Raw genomic sequence first — 19,576 nt, 5'->3', positions numbered from 1 at the left:
ATATGTACCTACATACATACACACAGATTTCACCATACATATATACAAACGTACACACACCCACATACACGCGTACCCATATATAATTTAACAGAATAAGTTAAATATATTAAATAGATTAAAAATATATATATATACAGGTAAAAGCCAGTAAATTAGAATATTTTGAAAAACTTGATTTATTTCAGTAATTGCATTCAAAAGGTGTAACTTGTACATTATATTTATTCATTGCACACAGACTGATGCATTCAAATGTTTATTTCATTTAATTTTGATGATTTGAAGTGGCAACAAATGAAAATCCAAAATTCCGTGTGTCACAAAATTAGAATATTACTTAAGGCTAATACAAAAAAGGGATTTTTAGAAATGTTGGCCAACTGAAAAGTATGAAAATGAAAAATATGAGCATATACAATACTCAATACTTGGTTGGAGCTCCTTTTGCCTCAAATACTGCGTTAATGCGGCGTGGCATGGAGTCGATGAGTTTCTGGCACTGCTCAGGTGTTATGAGAGCCCAGGTTGCTCTGATAGTGGCCTTCAACTCTTCTGCGTTTTTGGGTCTGGCATTCTGCATCTTCCTTTTCACAATACCCCACAGATTTTCTATGGGGCTAAGGTCAGGGGAGTTGGCGGGCCAATTTAGAACAGAAATACCATGGTCCGTAAACCAGGCACGGGTAGATTTTGTGCTGTGTGCAGGCGCCAAGTCCTGTTGGAACTTGAAATCTCCATCTCCATAGAGCAGGTCAGCAGCAGGAAGCATGAAGTGCTCTAAATCTTGCTGGTAGACGGCTGCGTTGACCCTGGATCTCAGGAAACAGAGTGGACCGACACCAGCAGATGACATGGCACCCCAAACCATCACCCAACCATGCAAATTTTGCATTTCCTTTGGAAATCGAGGTCCCAGAGTCTGGAGGAAGACAGGAGAGGCACAGGATCCACGTTGCCTGAAGTCTAGTGTAAAGTTTCCACCATCAGTGATGGTTTGGGGTGCCATGTCATCTGCTGGTGTCGGTCCACTCTGTTTCCTGAGATCCAGGGTCAACGCAGCCGTCTACCAGCAAGTTTTAGAGCACTTCATGCATCCTGCTGCTGACCTGCTCTATGGAGATGGAGATTTCAAGTTCCAACAGGACTTGGCGCCTGCACACAGCGCAAACTCTACCTGTGCCTGGTTTACGGACCATGGTATTTCTGTTCTAAATTGGCCCGCCAACTCCCCTGACCTTAGCCCCATAGAAAATCTGTGGGGTATTGTGAAAAGGAAGATGCAGAATGCCAGACCCAAAAACGCAGAAGAGTTGAAGGCCACTATCAGAGCAACCTGGGCTCTCATAACACCTGAGCAGTGCCAGAAACTCATCGACTCCATGCCACGCCGCATTAACGCAGTAATTGAGGCAAAAGGAGCTCCAACCAAGTATTGAGTATTGTACATGCTCATATTTTTCATTTTCATACTTTTCAGTTGGCCAACATTTCTAAAAATCCCTTTTTTGTATTAGCCTTAAGTAATATTCTAATTTTGTGACACACGGAATTTTGGATTTTCATTTGTTGCCACTTCAAATCATCAAAATTAAATGAAATAAACATTTGAATGCATCAGTCTGTGTGCAATGAATAAATATAATGTACAAGTTACACCTTTTGAATGCAATTACTGAAATAAATCAAGTTTTTCAAAATATTCTAATTTACTGGCTTTTACCTGTGTGTGTGTGTGTGTGTGTGTGTGTGTGTGTGTGTGTGTGTGTGTGTGTGTGTGTATATATATATATACATATATATATACACATACATACATATATACATACATATACATATATACACATACATATACATACATACATATATATATATATATTTAAAATAAATAAATAAAATTAATAAAAAAATAAGGGCGGAGTAAAACACAGGAGGGGGACTCCCGCAGGGCAGTCGGGCAGCACCGCCGGGGCCCCAACAAGGGAGGCAAGCAGTCCCCCCAACCCGGCACCAGGCAGGCCCGCACAGCCGCAGCGCAGGGCGACCCCGGGCAGACCCCGCCCAGCGCCCCAGGGGAAGGAGGAAGCCCACGGACACCCGGAGCCAGAGGGGCATGAGCCGACCCCCGCCCGACAGCGGCAAGACCCCAGCCCCACGGGCGCAACCCCCCGCCCAACCACCCACGGGAGGGACAGCCCCCCCAACCAACCCAAGGTGGCCGCCCAGAGCCCCACCCGCACCCCAACACCCGCCCAGGCACCCCCACCCACCCCCAGACCACCCACGGATCGGCCCGCCAGGCCGGAACCAGGAAACACACCCCAGGCCCACCCGACCCCGCGGCACACGGCCCCCCCGGCACCCAGGACCCCCCACCCACGGAGCAAGACCCCCGGGACAGAGCCCCAGCCCCGGCCCCGGCCCCCAAGGGAGTCAGGTCAGAAAATTAATTAGCGGTGCCCAAAGAGATCGGAATTCTGTCAGTTGTTGTTTTGATTCAGCAGACATTCTTTCCATAACTACATAATCTAATAAAATGTTTTTGTAAAGGTTTATACATAAATTATTTTTTGATTTCCAATTTATGAGAATAGTTTTCTTGGCGATGCCTAACGCATTTATAAGGAGGTATGTTTTGTTTATATCAAGATCAGTTGCGGAGAGATCACCCAACAGGCAGAGTGCGGGGGAGATGGGAATAGGAATCTCTAACGCTAATGATAGGTTCTCGCACACTCCAAGCCAAAAGTTACTCACTGGAGCACAGGACCACATTGAATGCAAGTAATTATCTATCTTATTATCTGAGCAGTGTACACAGATGTTAGAGTCAGCTAAACCCATTTTATACATTCTTAGACCGGTGTAATGTATTCTGTAAAGTATTTTGAGCTGAATCAGTCGTACATTTGGATTCTTAATCAAACGAGTAGTATTGAGGCATATTTGTTTCCAGAATTCTGGGTCACAGCTTGTTGATACGTCTGAGTGCCATTTAGAAGTTGGAATACTTATTGTGTTATCTATTTTTGATAAGAGAGCATATAATTTGGATAAAGCTTTGGGGGCAGATGTTTTGAAGAATTTAACGGTCGTAGGATTACTTTCCCATGTTGTTTTGTTGAATCTTGCGCTGATTACAGATTTGATTTGTATATATTCTAGAAATTTATTAGGATTGATTGCATATTGTGTTATTAAACTTTTAAAAGAGATAAAACTGTTTGCATTGATGATATCCCCAAGGCATCCGACTCCCTTATCATACCATGTTGGAAAGTTCAATGGCTTCTTGTTTAAAAGAAAATCAGGATTATTCCAAATAGGCGTAAATTGGCATGGAGTGAGCGGGGACCCAGTTATTTTCAAAAACTCCCACCAAGCTGTTAAGGTAGTGCGTATATTAATACTTTTAAAGCAGTTGTGTTTTCGGAGAATTTGGCTAATAAAGGGCAAGTTAGAAATTGGGATCTCCTGGCTAAGTGATTGTTCAATCTCTAACCATAAACTATCTAATAAAGTGGGATTGATCCATTTTAATATATATTGTAGTTTATTTGCAAGGAAATAATAGGTAAAGTTTGGGAGTTCTAGACCCCCATGTTCTTTGGGTTTTTGTAAAGTTTTAAGGCTGATTTGTGCTGGTTTACTCTTCCAAAGAAACTGATTGATGTGTGAGTCTAGTGACTTAAACCAGATTTGAGAAGGTTTGGTTGGAATCATTGAAAATAAATGATAAATGATAAATGGGTTGTACTTGTATAGCGCTTTTCTACCTTCAAGGTACTCAAAGCGCTTTGACACTACTTCCACATTTACCCATTCACACACACATTCACACACTGATGGAGGGAGCTGCCATGCAAGGCGCTAACCAGCACCCATCAGGAGCAAGGGTGAAGTGTCTTGCTCAGGACACAACGGACATGACGAGGTTGGTACTAGGTGGGGATTGAACCAGGGACCCTCGGGTCGCGCACGGCCATTCTTCCACTGCGCCACGCCGTCCCTAAAATAGATAATTAACCCTAGGCAAGACCATCATTTTCACGGTAGAAACCCTTCCCATAAGTGAGATTGGCAGTGTTTTCCAACGCGCCAGATCATCCTCAATCGATTTTAAGATTGGGGAGTAATTCAAGCGATTCAGATCTGACAATGTGGAGGAAATATTGATTCCCAGGTATTTAATGTTCCCTTTATGCAGTGGAATCGATGAGGTGCTCTGAAAGTTAAAATTAATTGGTAACACAGTAGATTTGGACCAGTTGATGGAGTAATCTGAAATAGAACTGAATTTATTGATAAGTGAGATTGTATCTTGAAGAGAAGAATGTGGATTTTGTAAGAAAAGTAATACATCATCAGCATAAAGGCTTATTTTATGATGAACGGTTGCGGTATGGATGCCTTTAATATTTGCATGCTGTCGAATAGCGGTTGCAAGAGGTTCAATAAATATAGCAAACAGTGACGGAGAAAGTGGACACCCTTGCCTTGTGCCCCTCATAAGATTAAACCTTGGAGATATTTGGCTGTTCGTTCTAACCGAAGCTGTAGGAAAACTATATAGGACCTTAATCCATTCTATAAATGAGTCTCCAAATCCAAATTTCTGTAGAGTAGCTAGAAGAAAATTCCAGTTCACTCTATCAAATGCTTTTTCAGCATCTAATGAAACAACAGCTGTTTTTAGATTATGAATAACAGAATAGTCTATCACATTGAGTAGACGGCGAACATTGTTGGACGATTGTCTCACTTTTAGTTTCAGCTGGGTAAAGAAAGACAACTTTTTCTGTCCCCAATTGCTAAGGTAAATCGTAGAATCAGCGCTACATTGATAATGTCTTTTTATTGTGGTCTTAACTCAGAGTCAACAGACTTGATTAAACTAATTCAGATTAGCTGTTTTGGAACTCAACACTCAAGAGTTTCCCATTTTACAGCAAATCAACTCAGACTTCAGGTTTAAACTCATTTTGTTGAACCTCTTACTTGGAATACCCTCTGTTCTATATGGAAGTTATCCTTGATTGTTTTCTGATGGGCCAAATTAGAAAAAACTGGAGCTGCAGTGTGAAATAATGTCTCACTGAAAAAAGCAAATTAAAAAATTTCTCTAACCATTTGTTTCTGTGTTGCGATGTCAAACAGGTCCAGAAGGCTAAACCTGAGAATGACATGAAGGCAAAAAAAGAAGAGGCTACATTGAATGGTAAGCGAAACTACAGTAAAGTTACTTTGCTTTCAGAGGTGTGGCTTTGAGCTTAGTTCGAATTCCAATTTTAAAGACTTTGGACTCAACTTAACAATATCATATCAATAACGACCCAACTTGAATTTTGACATCAATGACTTGGTACAAAGGTTATAACAATATGAACATTTCATGTTATGGTTATTGCGACCTCATTTATCATTTTAATCGCAGTATTGTTGAATGTGCTCAAACTGTAATTCCACACATTGAAATCTTTTAACCAAGTTTAATAAAATAGAGATACACAATATACTTTATACTTTATTGTTATTTAATGTTCTGGCTTCTTAACGCCCACAATAAATGTATGTGAGTAGTAAAATATGTTTATCTTCTTCCGTTTAAATTTGTTAAGGTTTTAGTTTTTTTATGATAAAGGCAAAACGAGTGTTGTACACTTCACTTTTTGTTTATGTGCAGTCCCTCGAGTCCACTTCCTGTTGTAGACACCGCCGTCCGTTTGTCGCGTAACAAAAGTTTTAACAAATGCATAAACTTCAGTGTCAGTTTTAAATGTTTGGATTGTAAAGGCTCCTGATGATTTTAGTTAGGGTAATCATTTTGTTTTCCAATGTGAAAGAGCACAGATTGAATCCATGTACAGCACTTGCAATATTTCTGGGCCCCTAATTTCCTTTTATTTCCTCGTACTTTTTTGTCACCATGGATGTGGAATGGAGCTTACATTTTATTCAATATGGTCTTAAAAAGTCTTAACTTTGACTTGTTGAAAACTGCAGAGACTCTGCTTTAATGTCAAAATGTGTGCTACCATTACAAAACATTTAATTTTGAAAAAAAAAAAACATTCAAAAACAGATGAAACGTTTTACCCAGCTCAAAGGGGCGTGATGGTGCTTGGCCTTGGTGTCGCGCGCATTTTGTGAATAATTGTTGTTGGCCTATTCAAGTTAAACCATCAGTGAGGGCAGTCTTGTGTGTAGTGACTCTCACCTATGTTCCTTCCTAATAACAATCAGGTTAAAGCATGAACTATGTGAGTTTGAATCATAGAAATATTCACTATATTGGGTTTATGGTGTATAAGAAAATAACACAAGTCAGAATGCATAGATTTATATGTCAAATGTAATACATTATTACATTGTTAAATGGCTTTAATTTGGTGAACATAATCACTAATTAGTGCCCATGACTTGTAAGAACTCAACCTGTCTTGACTTGAGACTTGACTTGGGCTTGCACGTCCATACCTGAGACTTGACTCGAGACCTGGTTTTGAAGACTTCAGACTTACTTGAGACTTGCAAAACGCTGACTTTCTTCCACCTCTGGTTGCTTGTGTTTTTTTTAAAACATGTTTGCTGGTTGTTTAGGCGAGGCCACCTCTGTAGAGGGAAAGTCCCTAATGGAGCAGCTCAGAGGAGAGGCCCTGAAGTTCCATAAACCAGGTGAGGAGGGAAATTACAAAACATATTAATAGTTAGTGTATTTCTTTTCAAAAGACATGTTGGTGTCTTTTGAAAAGAAATACATTACATACAATACATAAAATATTAATAAAATGTTTTGTTGTGTAACTCAATAACCTTTTAACTGTGCTGCAGGGGAGAACTATACAACTGAGGGCTATGTGGTGACACCAAACACAATGAACTTGCTGAAAAAGCACATGGAGCTCTTTGGTGGACAGGTGAGATATGTAGACAAGAGGCTGAACAAAATATAATGACAGATCTTGACCGATGTTTTAACTCTTTTAAGATTCGTACTCGTTTTCCGCCTGAGCCCAATGGCATCCTTCACATCGGACACGCCAAAGCCATTAACTTTAATTTTGGTTACGCAAAGGTAAGACCTCTCCCATTTTTATTTCTATACTGAACAAAAATATAAACGCACCACTTATGTTTTTGCTCCCATTTTTCATAAGAGCTAATACTTTTACGATATACACTAAAGACATAGTGTTCACAAATCTGTCTAAATCTGTGTTAGTGAGCATTTCTTATTTGCCAAGATTATCCATCTGACCTCACTGGTGTGGCATATCAAGATGCTGATTAAACAATATGATTATTGAACAGGTGTGTCTTAGGCTGCCCACTATAAAAGGAGACTCTGAAATGTGCAGTTTTATCACACAGCACAATGCCACAGATGTCGCAAATTTTGAGGGAGCGTGCAGGAATGTCCACCATGGCAGTTGCCCGTGAATTGAATGTTAATTTCTTTACCATAAGCCGTCTCTAAAGGCATTTCAGAGAATTTGGCAGTACATCCTACCGGCCTCACAACCGTAGACCACGTGTAACCACACCAGCCAATGACCTCCACATCCAGCAGGTACACCTCCATGATTGTCTGAGACCAGCCACTGGGACAGCTGCTGCAACACTTGCTTTGCATAACCAAAGAATCTTTGCACAAACTGTGAGAAACTGTCTCAGGGAAGCTCGTCGTCCTCATCGGGCTCTTGACCTGACTGCAGTTCGACGTGAGTGGACAAATGCTCACATTCGATGGTGTCTGGCACGTTGGAGAGGTGTTCTCTTTACGGATGAATCCCGGTTTTCCCTGTTTAGTGCAGGTGGCAGACAGCCTGTGGTGTCGCGTGGGAGAGCTGTTTGCTGATGTCAATGTTGTGAACCGAGTAGCTCATGGTGGGGCTCGGGTCATGGTATTGGCAGGCGTATGTTATGGACGAGTTCAAGTGCATCTTATTGATGGCATTTTGAATTCACATAGATACCGTGCCGAAATCCTGAGGCCCATTGTTGTGCCATGTTGCAGCATGACAATGCATGGCCCCATTTTGCAAGGATCTGTACACAATTCTTGGAAGCTGAAAATTTCCCAGTTCTTGCATGGCTAGCATACCGGACATGTCACTCATTGATCATGTTTGGATGCTCCGGATCGGCGTATACAACAGCGTATTTCAGTTCCTGCCTATATCCAGCCACTTCGCACAGCCATTGAAGAGGAGTGGACCAACATTCCACAGGCCACAGTCAACAACCTGATCAACTCAATGCGAAGGAGATGTTTTGCACTGCGTGAAGCAAATGGTGGTAACACCAGATACTAACTGCTTCTTTTCTGACACCCCCAGGCCCCCAATAAAGCAAAACTGCACATTGCAGCGTGGCCTTTTATTGTGGGCAGCCTAAGACACATAATTATGCTGTTTAATCAGCATCTTGAAATGCCACACCTGTGAGGTGGAATAAATTATCTTGGCAAAGAACAAATGCTGACTAACACAGATTTTGACAAATGTGTGAACATTTGAGAGGAATAGGTCTTTTGTGTCAACTCATGAAAAATGGGAGCAAAAACAGAAGCGATGTATATTTTTGTTCAGTGTACTTAAAGGGGAACTGCACTTTTAAAAAAAAATGTTGCCTATTGTTCACAATCATTATGAAATACATGACGACCTATGTATTTTTTTTTATTGCATTTTTACACTTAAATAAGTCCGCTTACAGCGGATCCAATTGGAGGTCCTCTATTCTGCCCATAAAACCCAATAAATAACCATCCAAAAATGCCAACAATACTCCATTTACATTTCGTGACTTGAATATTGACCAAATGTTAGTGATATTGTTATTATAAGCGCTAACGCAGACAAACTCGTGATCACAAGATTGCGTGCTAATGTTGACATGCTTGACTGATCAGCTACTTTCTCGTTTCCTTGTTTGCCAAACTTCATTAAAGATTTTATTTATATATATATATATATATATATATATATATATATATATAAGAAATCATGCCTCTAACGTGTATAGTATAAGAAGTTGGTACACTTTGACAGCCAATTTAGACCCAGAAATGGCAAAAACAACAGGAAAAGACGCTTGGTTCAACCCCCTTTTCTTTGTGAGGATTGTGAGCAATTTTTCATCTAAATGGGAGTATATGAACATCCCAGTGACAGCAGACCTTGTACATTAAGTAATGTTTTATGTTTGTTGGCTCCCATAATGTCTGCAGTGATATATATATATATATATATATATATATATATATATATATATATATATATATATATATATATATATATACATATATATATATATATATATATACACACACATATACACCCCTCATCATGTGTTTCATAATGATTGTGAAAGTGCAGTTCCCCTTTAACATGTGAAATAAAATGTATTTCTCAAAGTTTCACTCATTTCCAGGCAAACAATGGGATTTGTTTCTTGAGATATGATGACACTAATCCAGAGAAAGAGGAGGAGAAATACTTTACTGCCATTAAAGACATGGTGGAGTGGCTAGGTGAGTTTTGTCACTTTTACAACTGATGAAAATCAAAAAGATCTTTCCATATTCAGAGTTTGTTTTTTTTTTTTAACTATACACTGTCTTGCACAGGTTACACACCTTATGCAGTCACGCACGCATCAGACCACTTTCAGCTACTGTACGATCTAGCAATGGATCTCATTCGCAGGTAAGTACAACAAGCATAATTAGGGGTGTCCAATTATCGTGTTAATTATGATTATTTAAGCTTAGAGAAGACAAACTGAAACCAAAACTTGTAAGTAAATGAGTTCATATTCTGTTGTTAAATAAAGTTTGTGACATGATGACATAACCTATGTATATGAGACATATTTGGCCCTGTTTACACTAGACACCGAATCTGATTTTTTTGGACCGGATAATTTTTGCAAATCTAAACGCTCCGAAATGTTTAAACTCTGATATTTTTGCTTCAGATTTTGGGCCACATCAGAAGGTAGTCCGAATCAGATGGTCCTGTGCGGTTTGTCTAGTCTTAACAGGGACTCGTAACATAAAGGACAGACATTATGGACTTACTGGTTCTTATTGAACAATTAATTCAACAAAATAATTAAAGTACAAATTATATTGTCGCTAATCAAGCGAGGCTTGGCAGCATAAGCAGGTGCACGGTTATCAGCTGTGCTGGAGATTCCCTGGAGTGAATGAGAGCTTCTGCTCCTGGGCACCCATCTGCTGTCCAATCACAATCCAAAAGGAAGGGAAAATCACTTAGTAAATTGGACACAGGTGAGGGCGTAAGTGCAGTGTACGTAACACCCCAACCCCAGTGAATGGTAGAGGGGGAAAAAAATGGCCACCATTTACCACAACGGCACATGGGACAACGCATTAGCCAAAACATAATTTTTACTGGCGTGTTGATCATGGGTAGGATAAATGTAATCCCTGTTACTGACGTGTTTCTTAACTGTATAGGTCCTACAGTAGCATGCCTGAAGGTAAGAAGCGGGACTAGGAAGAAACACCAAAACCCTATCAACAGGATTTAAGTGTCTAACTTTAAAATTTTGGTCAACACCGATTTTTCTTTAAAACTGTGCCGCAGACAAGTGAGATTTGCAAGAGGTTTGATGTGTGAAACAGGATTTAAAATGTGATTGCATATCCTTTTTTAACCAAGGCCAATAGTATGATACGTCTTAGTGACCCCTAATTGACCACCAAAATGTCTGTTATGGGCTTCACTGAGTATCTCAGACCGAGAAATGCTTGGAACCACAATCTGAGTTTTTACACGGGAGTCGTCACAAGCGGACACGCAAGGTGGGGGCCACTTCCGTAACAGCAAGCCATTTTTAATCAAATATCTAGTAGCCCTGTCTACAAACTTTTTTCTGAAACCGCAATTTTAAACAGATTGATGAGTGTTGTATCACGCTTCTGTTCATGAATAAGATGTTTCCGAGACATGTGCAGACCACCAAAATTCGACAACAGCCCTTGTGACTTTTGTCCTACCTGGCTGCTTTGACCTTTAACCTTGGATGGTGTGTTTCTTTCAAGATTTTCCATAAAACTATCCTGTAACTCCTCACACTGATCTGAAAGGTTAGCTTTAGCCATAACACACTTAAACACGCACACAGAAGATACAGTGGGAAATTCCATTTGTAATTCATCAGGGTTTTATGAAAACATCGGGCACAGTACTAAACTCAGGATTACCTAAGATTTCAGACTTCAGCTACATTTTTCCCTAAGAGGAAGTCAATACCTTTTTAATCGGAAAAGCGGGGCAGTGGGCAGCAGCGGTGCCGCGCCCGGGAATCATTTTTGGTGATTTAACCCCCAATTCCAACCCCTGATGCTGAGTGCCAAGCAGGGAGGTAATGGGTCTATTTTTATAGTCTTTGGTATGACTCGGCCGGGGTTTGAACTCTCAACCTACCGATCTCAGGGCAGACACTCTAACCACTAGGCCACTGAGTAGGTCTTCAACAAGAAACAGCTGTTTTTCAAATGACCCGGTTTCTTGCAGTACGTGCATATGGGCAGTACTTGTCCAAAAGTTAGACGGTGCCACATGTTGACTACCTGAGTGATTGTGCGTGATCGGTCTTCTCTGCGACAGAGAAGGCTTTGTTAAAGCTTTCTTTGTGGTTCAGAACATACCCGTCAGCTAAAATAACAGCAGCAGAGACAGTAGTAAATCTTTGTTCATTTAAATATGTTGCGATATTGTCAGGAAAACCATTTTTAAATTCTTCCTATAAAACTAGATCACAAACTCGTTCAAAATCTTTGACATCTTGTGCTAAGCACCAGCGATTAAAAGGCGCTATTTTTTCATGCCTGAACTCAGGCATAACTTTGCCTGTCTGCTTTTATAACTTGACAAAACTTTTGTCTGTAAGTTTCCGGAACAAGTTCATACAACCTTAACACTGCAGTCTTCACCTCATCATAATCACAACTAGACTCAGGTGAGTGAGAGGCATAAGCCTCCTGGGCGTTACCCAACACTGCAATAAAAGTGGCTAAACATCTTTGAGCCATTTTAAGGTCATTGCCATCCGCTCAAATAACACAAAATATATGTCCACATCTCTTGTCAAAAAAAGGCGGGATTAGACACATGCATTTATTTACATCAAATTCGGGCTTGTTGAGCAGATTCTAATTGGACAGATGCCTCCATTCCCAACATACACAGCTCAAACTCATACTGTAGTTCTTTTTCTTTAAGTTTGATACGTCGCATTTCCACTTCCATCTCCAATTTACGCACCCCGGGTCAAGTGTTGCGGCAGCACGGTAGGAAACAGCGCCAACAGGAGGAATAATATTCTCCTCAGCTAAAGCAGTGTGCACTGCATGCCTAATATCCTGCTTTTTATCTTGTTTAGAGAACAGTATTTTATAGTGAGAAGCAATAGAGAACAAATCCGCTTTAGTGCATCCAGGTTTTTTAAGCCAAACGGTCTTCTAAATTATACTCCATTAAGCCAAAAAATACACAGTGTACCAAAAATGAGTACAAACGACTGCGTAAAGCCTCAACCAGCCAAGAGCTGTTATTTATTCATTGAGAATTAGCTGTAGCAAAAAAGAAATACACAGTGCAGTGAAGTTGTTTAAGTATTCCACAACAAATTACAGCAAACCAGAGAAACCTATGTATGTATGTATGTATGTATGCCTGCCTATTAAGAACTGCACCTGTTTGACTCCACCTTAGTCTTCACACAGTTTTGCGGCAGGTATTTATGTGCTGTAAACCAGCGGGTTTGGTGAGTAATTTGCAATAGATGACACCTCAAGCTCCCACGGATGTGCTCCCGAGAACACTGCAAACAGTGACACTATAGCAAAACAACAAACAAGTGATGCCCAAAGGGACGACACCTCTTCAGCCCCCAAGGCTACAACTGGTCGCCAAACACAAATGTTGTATTGCACAAAGCCACTTCACTTACCTGTGTTTCCTGCAAAGACACCGTCAAAATGCCATACACTGTATAATGAGAAATAGTCCAATAATCGTCAAAGTATGCACTCGTGTCAAAATGCGCCAGGTTCTCTGGCCCTGCGATGAGGTGGCGACTTGTCCAGGGTGTACCCCGCCTTCCGCCCGATTGTAGCTGAGATAGGCTCCAGCGCCCCCTGCAATCCCGAAGGGAATAAGCGGTAGAAAGTGGATGGAAAAAAAAAAAGGATATATAATCTATCCATCTATCTATCTATCTATCTATCTATCTATCTATCTATCTATCTATCTCTGTTCCCCTAAACTAATATTGTTACATATGCAGGCACTGTAATTGATCATGAGTCTGTTTTATTTATGTTATATTATCATAATTTATATTACATTCAATACTTACTGCTCATAAAATTGTTCTTCCTGTTTCTAATGTAGTAACTTCAATACTTTATATGGACAGGATTTTTATTTTTAGTAAATAAATCAGGTTGTATCTGTTCAAGTCTGTTAAAACAATAAATGACTTTACAAAGCCACTTCTTTTTGCTTGAATACCTGTTTTAATAATGTAAATAATTCAAATTAGGACATTTCAAGTTGTAGGCTTTTATCAGCAGTTTTAGGTGGGATTAAAAAAAGAGATTAATTAGTTAAATTATAGATCCTAATAAATCACTATTTTTTTTAAATCGCTTAACAGCACTAGGCTTAATTGCAAAAGCACAACTATTATGGACAATAACTCAATCTTGTCTTTTGACAGGGGTCATGCATATGTGTGCCACCAGAAAGGGGAAGAACTCAAAGGCCATAATACTCCTCCTTCACCATGGAGAGATCGTCCCATTGAAGAATCGCTAGTTTTGTTTGAGAGGATGAAAAAAGGATTGTTCGCAGAGGGAGAAGTTACACTAAGGATGAAGACGGTCATGGAGGATGGGAAAATGGACCCTGTGGCGTACAGAATCAAATATACGCCGCATCATTGTACAGGAGATGAATGGTAGGCTTACCCATCTAATTTATTTTTTAGAAATTAGGCTTTGCTACAACAAACCCAACACCTAATTCCTTATTGTTTCATATCAGGTGCATCTATCCCACTTACGACTACACCCACTGTCTGTGTGACTCCATTGAAAATATCACACATTCACTCTGTACCAAAGAGTTTCAAGCCAGGTAAACAATCAGTCTTTACCCTTGGGGGCATTCTGAATGAAATTTGCCTTAATTGTTCTCCTCTCTGCTTTTGTTTTGGTTTGCAGGCGCTCATCCTATTACTGGTTATGTAATGCTCTGGACCTGTACTGCCCCGTTCAGTGGGAATATGGCCGCCTGAACCTTACCTACACCGTCGTGTCCAAAAGAAAGATCATCAAATTGGTAGAGAGTGGCGCAGTCAGGTACGATGGCATAGGATGCATGTCTTCTGCGTTTCTGGTAATTCCAGTTGTTAAAATTTAGAACAAATATGCTTTATGTACAGACCAGAGTTTTTGCTACTCACACTGATTATTTTGTAAGATTTTAACTTGAAGTGTTCATGCTAAATAAAAAACTAAATTCAATCAAATTCCAATCGATCAATTTGACATATTCTTTCTAATAACAGAGACTGGGACGATCCTCGTCTCTTTACTTTAACTGCGCTTCGGAGGCGAGGCTTCCCACCAGAGGCAATTAACAACTTCTGTGCTCGGGTAAGCACAAGGATGAATTGAGGAGTAGTTATATGGGCTCACTCCTGATTGACTGTAAGCTTCTGACATCTTGTTAGGTGGGAGTCACCGTTTCCCAGACGACAACTGAGCCGCATCTTCTGGAAGCGTGTGTGAGGGATGTGCTTAATGAGACAGCCCCACGAGCCATGACCGTGATGGAACCTCTTAAAATCACAATAGTTAACCTTCCTGAAGGCTCAAAGGTATGTTAATTGATGAAATAGACAATATGGACAAAATTAATGTTTAGATTGTGGGATGGGGGATCGGAGCCGAGGATGTCGTTGTGGCTTGTGCAGCCCTTTGAGACATTTGTGATTAAGGGTTATATAAATAAACTTTGATTGATTGAAACATCTTACCAATCTCAGACGAGGGGCAATCAACTGGTGACCTACTGGCCACATCCGGCTCGCCATAACTTTCCATCTGGCCCCCAGAATAAAATTACAGAATTCAGGATATATGGGCTATTAAATTAATCAAACAATAATTAAAATTAAAAACTGTATGGCTTTCTGAACAGAACAATGACGATAAATTATTTTTAAAATCACTATTCTGTTGCAGGTGGGTCATTTTATTGTGAAAATCTGAAACGTCTCCAAATTATTTTGATTTCCTTTAATTTGCTTCGCTTTGCAGTGCGTACCGCAAGCATAGATGGCATCATCCACTGGGAGATAACGGAGCAGATTATGTCGAAGATAACAAGCAATATTATTTATATGTAATGAACTATCATTTGTGATCTGCTCTGTATACCTTTTAAATGTTCATGTTATTTATTATGACGTTGTATTTCCACGATCAATTATGATGATAATTTAATTGTCCGATCTATTTAACAGACGAGCTTGTGGAAGTAGAGTAGTTACGGTACGCTAAGCACATACTTTTTTAAGTAAATAATGTACGTACAAAGTATGTTATTGAGCACAAGTAAGTTAGGTTAGTTTTGATATGAAGTGAATTATGTATGCGAGTCAGGTGACTTAATTTATCAAGTCCCCATTTGAGTATCCAAGTCTCACTGCCCCCAAAATATGTATATCACCACTCTAAAGTTTGTTTGCAGGTGGGCACAACTTCCCACTGATTTTTATTTTATTATTTTTAATAAATCACATCATTGACGTAAATATGATGTACACAACTCTCAGGCCTTGCTTTGTGCATATTTAGTGTGGTTTTGGAGTTGTGAACTTGACCATTAGTGTCTGTCGAAAAAATTATCGCCTTTACTCATGTAATTGATGACCCCTGGGTTAGACCCACTGAATCATAATTCTTACAAACATGTTTTGGCCAATTTTATGCTTTTAATTTTGTGGGATTCGTTTGTGGAAGGTCCTTTTTGTTTCAGCGTAAATGTGCCCGAGTACAAAAGGCAAGGTCAAAAATAACCCAGCAGGTGCCTTGACCATTTAGACTTACAATGTTTTTAGAAAATACTGACTTGATAAAAAAGGAGGCGGTGTTTTATATGTTAAAAAGCAAATCCAATGCAAGCCGATCAATCTTCTCCCAGAATAGTTTGGAATGTGTAGGAAATGCCTTTTAATGTTGTTTTATATAGGCCACCTAAAAAGGATGTATTTTATGACATGTTGAAAGATGTACTTAAAGCCTCCAGTAACAAGGAAACTATTTTGATGGGGGATTTTAACCTCGATTGGTTGGATAAAGCACGTTCCCATAAGCTAAAGCATTTAGCCAAACAGTTTAACCTAACCCAAATGATAAAGGATCCCATTAGAATAACTCGCTCCACCAAAAGCCTGCTAGACTTGATCAAGTCTGATAAAATACTTTAGTGGAGGTGGTGCTAACCCATGTAAGACTTTGTAAATCAAAAAGGCAATTTTAGATTTTTGGACATTTTCAAAGTTAAGATTTTATACTTTTAAAGGATATTACAGTGGTGGTATGAGAATGGTTTCTTATCTAATCTAAGTATATATGCCATATACATGCTACTGATTAGTATTAGCAATTTTACATAATGATTTCAACACCTCAAAATTTGCTAATCAGTGCTACAGCTACGACACATGTTGCAATCAAACATCTAGTGTGTCATAAATACAATACCTACAGGCAAACACTTTCTAGTGCTCAACAATTGACTACTCCCTGACTATGGCAACAAACACACACCGGACAAACTGAAATGAATGCATACTTGCTGTGATAGTTTTTATATCCACTCAAAAAAAGAAACCGTTTGTTGGCTTTATTTAAAGATAGTCTAACTCGGTAGTTCTGCAAAACTGCCTGCCCTCTGTGTGAACTACACACCACTGCCATCTAAAGTCTTGGAATTGCAACTACATGCAAAGTCTACTATACAACACTTGCAAATAAAACTCATAAGTGTAAGATAAGAGGGATCAATTGTACAGCACAGTTATCATAAGCTCAGTGTTAAATGTTAAAAACAATAGCGATTGTATTGTTCAACAAATTAACATTTATTATCACATTGACACGCACAAAAGTACCGTTGAGTATCGTAACGATTCTCAGGAATTGCTGCCGTATCGGTTCAATTGTGAAAGGTACTCATCCCTTGCCATCATAGCTGCAAAGGCGCACCAATTTAGTGATTTATTATTTTAACTTTTCAGGTGACCCTCTACATTTGTCCTTTTGTAATGTACTTTGGTGCGTATCATGTTGCTTCGATTCTGTCTTCAGGTTGTAATCTTCTCATGTCTCTTACAGTCAAACATACGAGTACCAGACTTCCCAGCTCACGAGGCCAAGGGCAGCCATACTGTGCCTTTTACAAGCACCATCTTCATTGAACAAAGTGACTTCAGAGAGGTTAGAGACACACATGTCAAACCTAAAATACCTTCATGGCAAAGTAATTAGCTGTGCCTTTACATATCTACAGAAAATTACAGACTTTTTGTTTTCCCAGGTGATGGAGAAAGGCTACAAGCGCCTTACCCCAGAACAGCCTGTCGGACTAAGGCATGCTGGCTATGTCATTTCTGTCCAGAAGATCATCAAGGTATGTTCCAACATTTGATTTGGATTTTTCAGGCTTCTTTCTTTTTTTTGATACCATTTGCTACTATCCAAAATAAATATTCCTTTTCCAGGACAACCAGGGTAAAGTGGTGGAACTGGAGGTGACCTGCTGCAGCTCTGACAAAGCAGAGAAACCAAAGGCCTTCATCCACTGGGTCAGCCAGCCACTTGTGTGTGAAGTGCGCATCTATGAAAGGCTGTAAGTTGTCATTCATAACAATCACTTTAGTGATAATAAAGATACTTATAACCTTTCTTTCATTGTCTTTGCAGATTCTTGCACAAACACCCTGAGGATCCGGCTGAGGTGCCCAATGGCTTCTTGAGTGACATCAACCCTGTGAGTGACATTCTGATTGGATTGAATCTGATCCTTAAGTTCGACATCAGTTGATCTTTGTGAATGTTAAATTGTAAAAAATTTTGTCGTATAGAATTCTCTGCAAGTTATCACCAGTGCCTTAGTTGATACCTCTGTCAAAGGAGCGAAAGTACTTGACAAATTCCAGTTTGAGAGAGTTGGCTATTTCTCCGTGGACCCTGACAGCACAGATGACAAGGTATACTGAAACCAGTGCCTGATAGTAAATATAATTTAAAATATATATATATATTTTTTTTTCAGGGATGATCTGTTACCTCTTTTTTGCTGAATATAATTAATGGTCTTTTTCCATCTGTGCAGCTGATCTTTAACAGGACAGTTACTCTCAAAGAGGATCCTGGGAAGATTTAGGTGTCTGTCTGTGCGATCAAGCTATGTGTCCTGCTTCCCAAGAGCCCACTGATACATGCCACAATCACAACTATTTGCACCACGTCATGTATAAAGCCAGCAACTGCTTTAGTTGAGATTGAAACAAATCAGATAACTGACCATATTTGGAACTGCAGTCATTCCTTATGCATCTTTTTCCCCCCTGACTGCAGTTAGTCATTTCTATAAATACATTTTGTGAAAAAGAAATACTGAAGTATCTGATGGATACATTTACATTTTTGCCACTCTGTGTCACCTCATAACTATTTTAATTGCTCAATATTACCTCTTTTATTGTATGCAATAGGATTACTGAAAAATATCTTGAATTTCATAACATTGTCACCTCTGCTGATGCTATCAAATACAGTATCTAACTTTGGTTGGTCACTGCCAAAGCATAATTTTTTATGTCACAAAAGGTGCTCGTGTATCAGGCACAATTAAACTGTTTAAGAAAACAACAGTTTGTCTGGTTTCTAATAATAAAATGACTACACACCTTATCGACATAACAGTAGCTACTTTTGTGTGAAATTTACAATAAATCTGGCTTTTTTTCTGGCATCTTTGTTAAATATGCTATTCGTGCATATTTTACTTTTTTGTTCTTGCAAAAGGAAATTTTTTCACCTGTATCTTTGTGATTTAATTTTTTTAGGATGAAAAATAAAGTAACATACAATTCTTAGATATTTTTTACATGCTTTTGATTGGCAAACAGTGACGTAAGCCACATTGACCATCATTTACTATATTTTCAAATGCAGATGTGAGTATGAAAGTATGCGGGTGTTACAGAGGTCATCTCACTTAAGTAAGTCAAATAAGCAAAAATATTAACATATTACATTTCCAGGTGTACACCTCATCCTGTATTTACTAACGAGACATTTGATTGTACACAAGTACTTAATGTTGTGGTGTGTGTCTTTCACAATAGGTAGTGCAAACATGCTAATGAATTAATTAAAAGTACTCTTGTCATGTCATGACGGCGTGCTGTGGTGACACTGCTGGTAATAAGATCCGAGGCGCATGTGAGTCAACACACA

The 19,576-nt window shown here is 39.4% G+C and overlaps 1 protein-coding gene across 1 annotated transcript in view; it reads left to right on the top strand.

Moving 5' to 3' along the window:
* Positions 1-19,088, top strand: part of qars1 (glutaminyl-tRNA synthetase 1) — a 31,829-nt gene extending 12,741 nt beyond the window's left edge. Inside the window, exons 7-23 of the mRNA XM_061981809.1 lie at positions 5,158-5,218; positions 6,601-6,675; positions 6,832-6,917; positions 6,989-7,075; positions 9,436-9,535; positions 9,632-9,710; positions 13,759-13,998; positions 14,085-14,177; positions 14,264-14,401; positions 14,611-14,698; positions 14,776-14,922; positions 17,447-17,548; positions 17,649-17,741; positions 17,833-17,960; positions 18,035-18,101; positions 18,196-18,321; positions 18,447-19,088. Of these exons, the coding sequence (XP_061837793.1) occupies positions 5,158-5,218; positions 6,601-6,675; positions 6,832-6,917; positions 6,989-7,075; positions 9,436-9,535; positions 9,632-9,710; positions 13,759-13,998; positions 14,085-14,177; positions 14,264-14,401; positions 14,611-14,698; positions 14,776-14,922; positions 17,447-17,548; positions 17,649-17,741; positions 17,833-17,960; positions 18,035-18,101; positions 18,196-18,321; positions 18,447-18,497 (1,761 nt within the window). The 3' untranslated portion in view covers positions 18,498-19,088. The remainder of the gene's footprint in view (positions 1-5,157; positions 5,219-6,600; positions 6,676-6,831; positions 6,918-6,988; positions 7,076-9,435; positions 9,536-9,631; positions 9,711-13,758; positions 13,999-14,084; positions 14,178-14,263; positions 14,402-14,610; positions 14,699-14,775; positions 14,923-17,446; positions 17,549-17,648; positions 17,742-17,832; positions 17,961-18,034; positions 18,102-18,195; positions 18,322-18,446) is intronic.
* Positions 19,089-19,576: the final 488 nt, after the last annotated feature.

The sequence above is a fragment of the Nerophis lumbriciformis genome, linkage group LG01 (genome assembly GCF_033978685.3).
Source record: "Nerophis lumbriciformis linkage group LG01, RoL_Nlum_v2.1, whole genome shotgun sequence".
Lineage (NCBI taxonomy): Eukaryota > Metazoa > Chordata > Actinopteri > Syngnathiformes > Syngnathidae > Nerophis > Nerophis lumbriciformis.
Note: the sequence above shows the minus strand (reverse complement) of the source record. Positions and strands in the feature narration are given on the sequence as shown.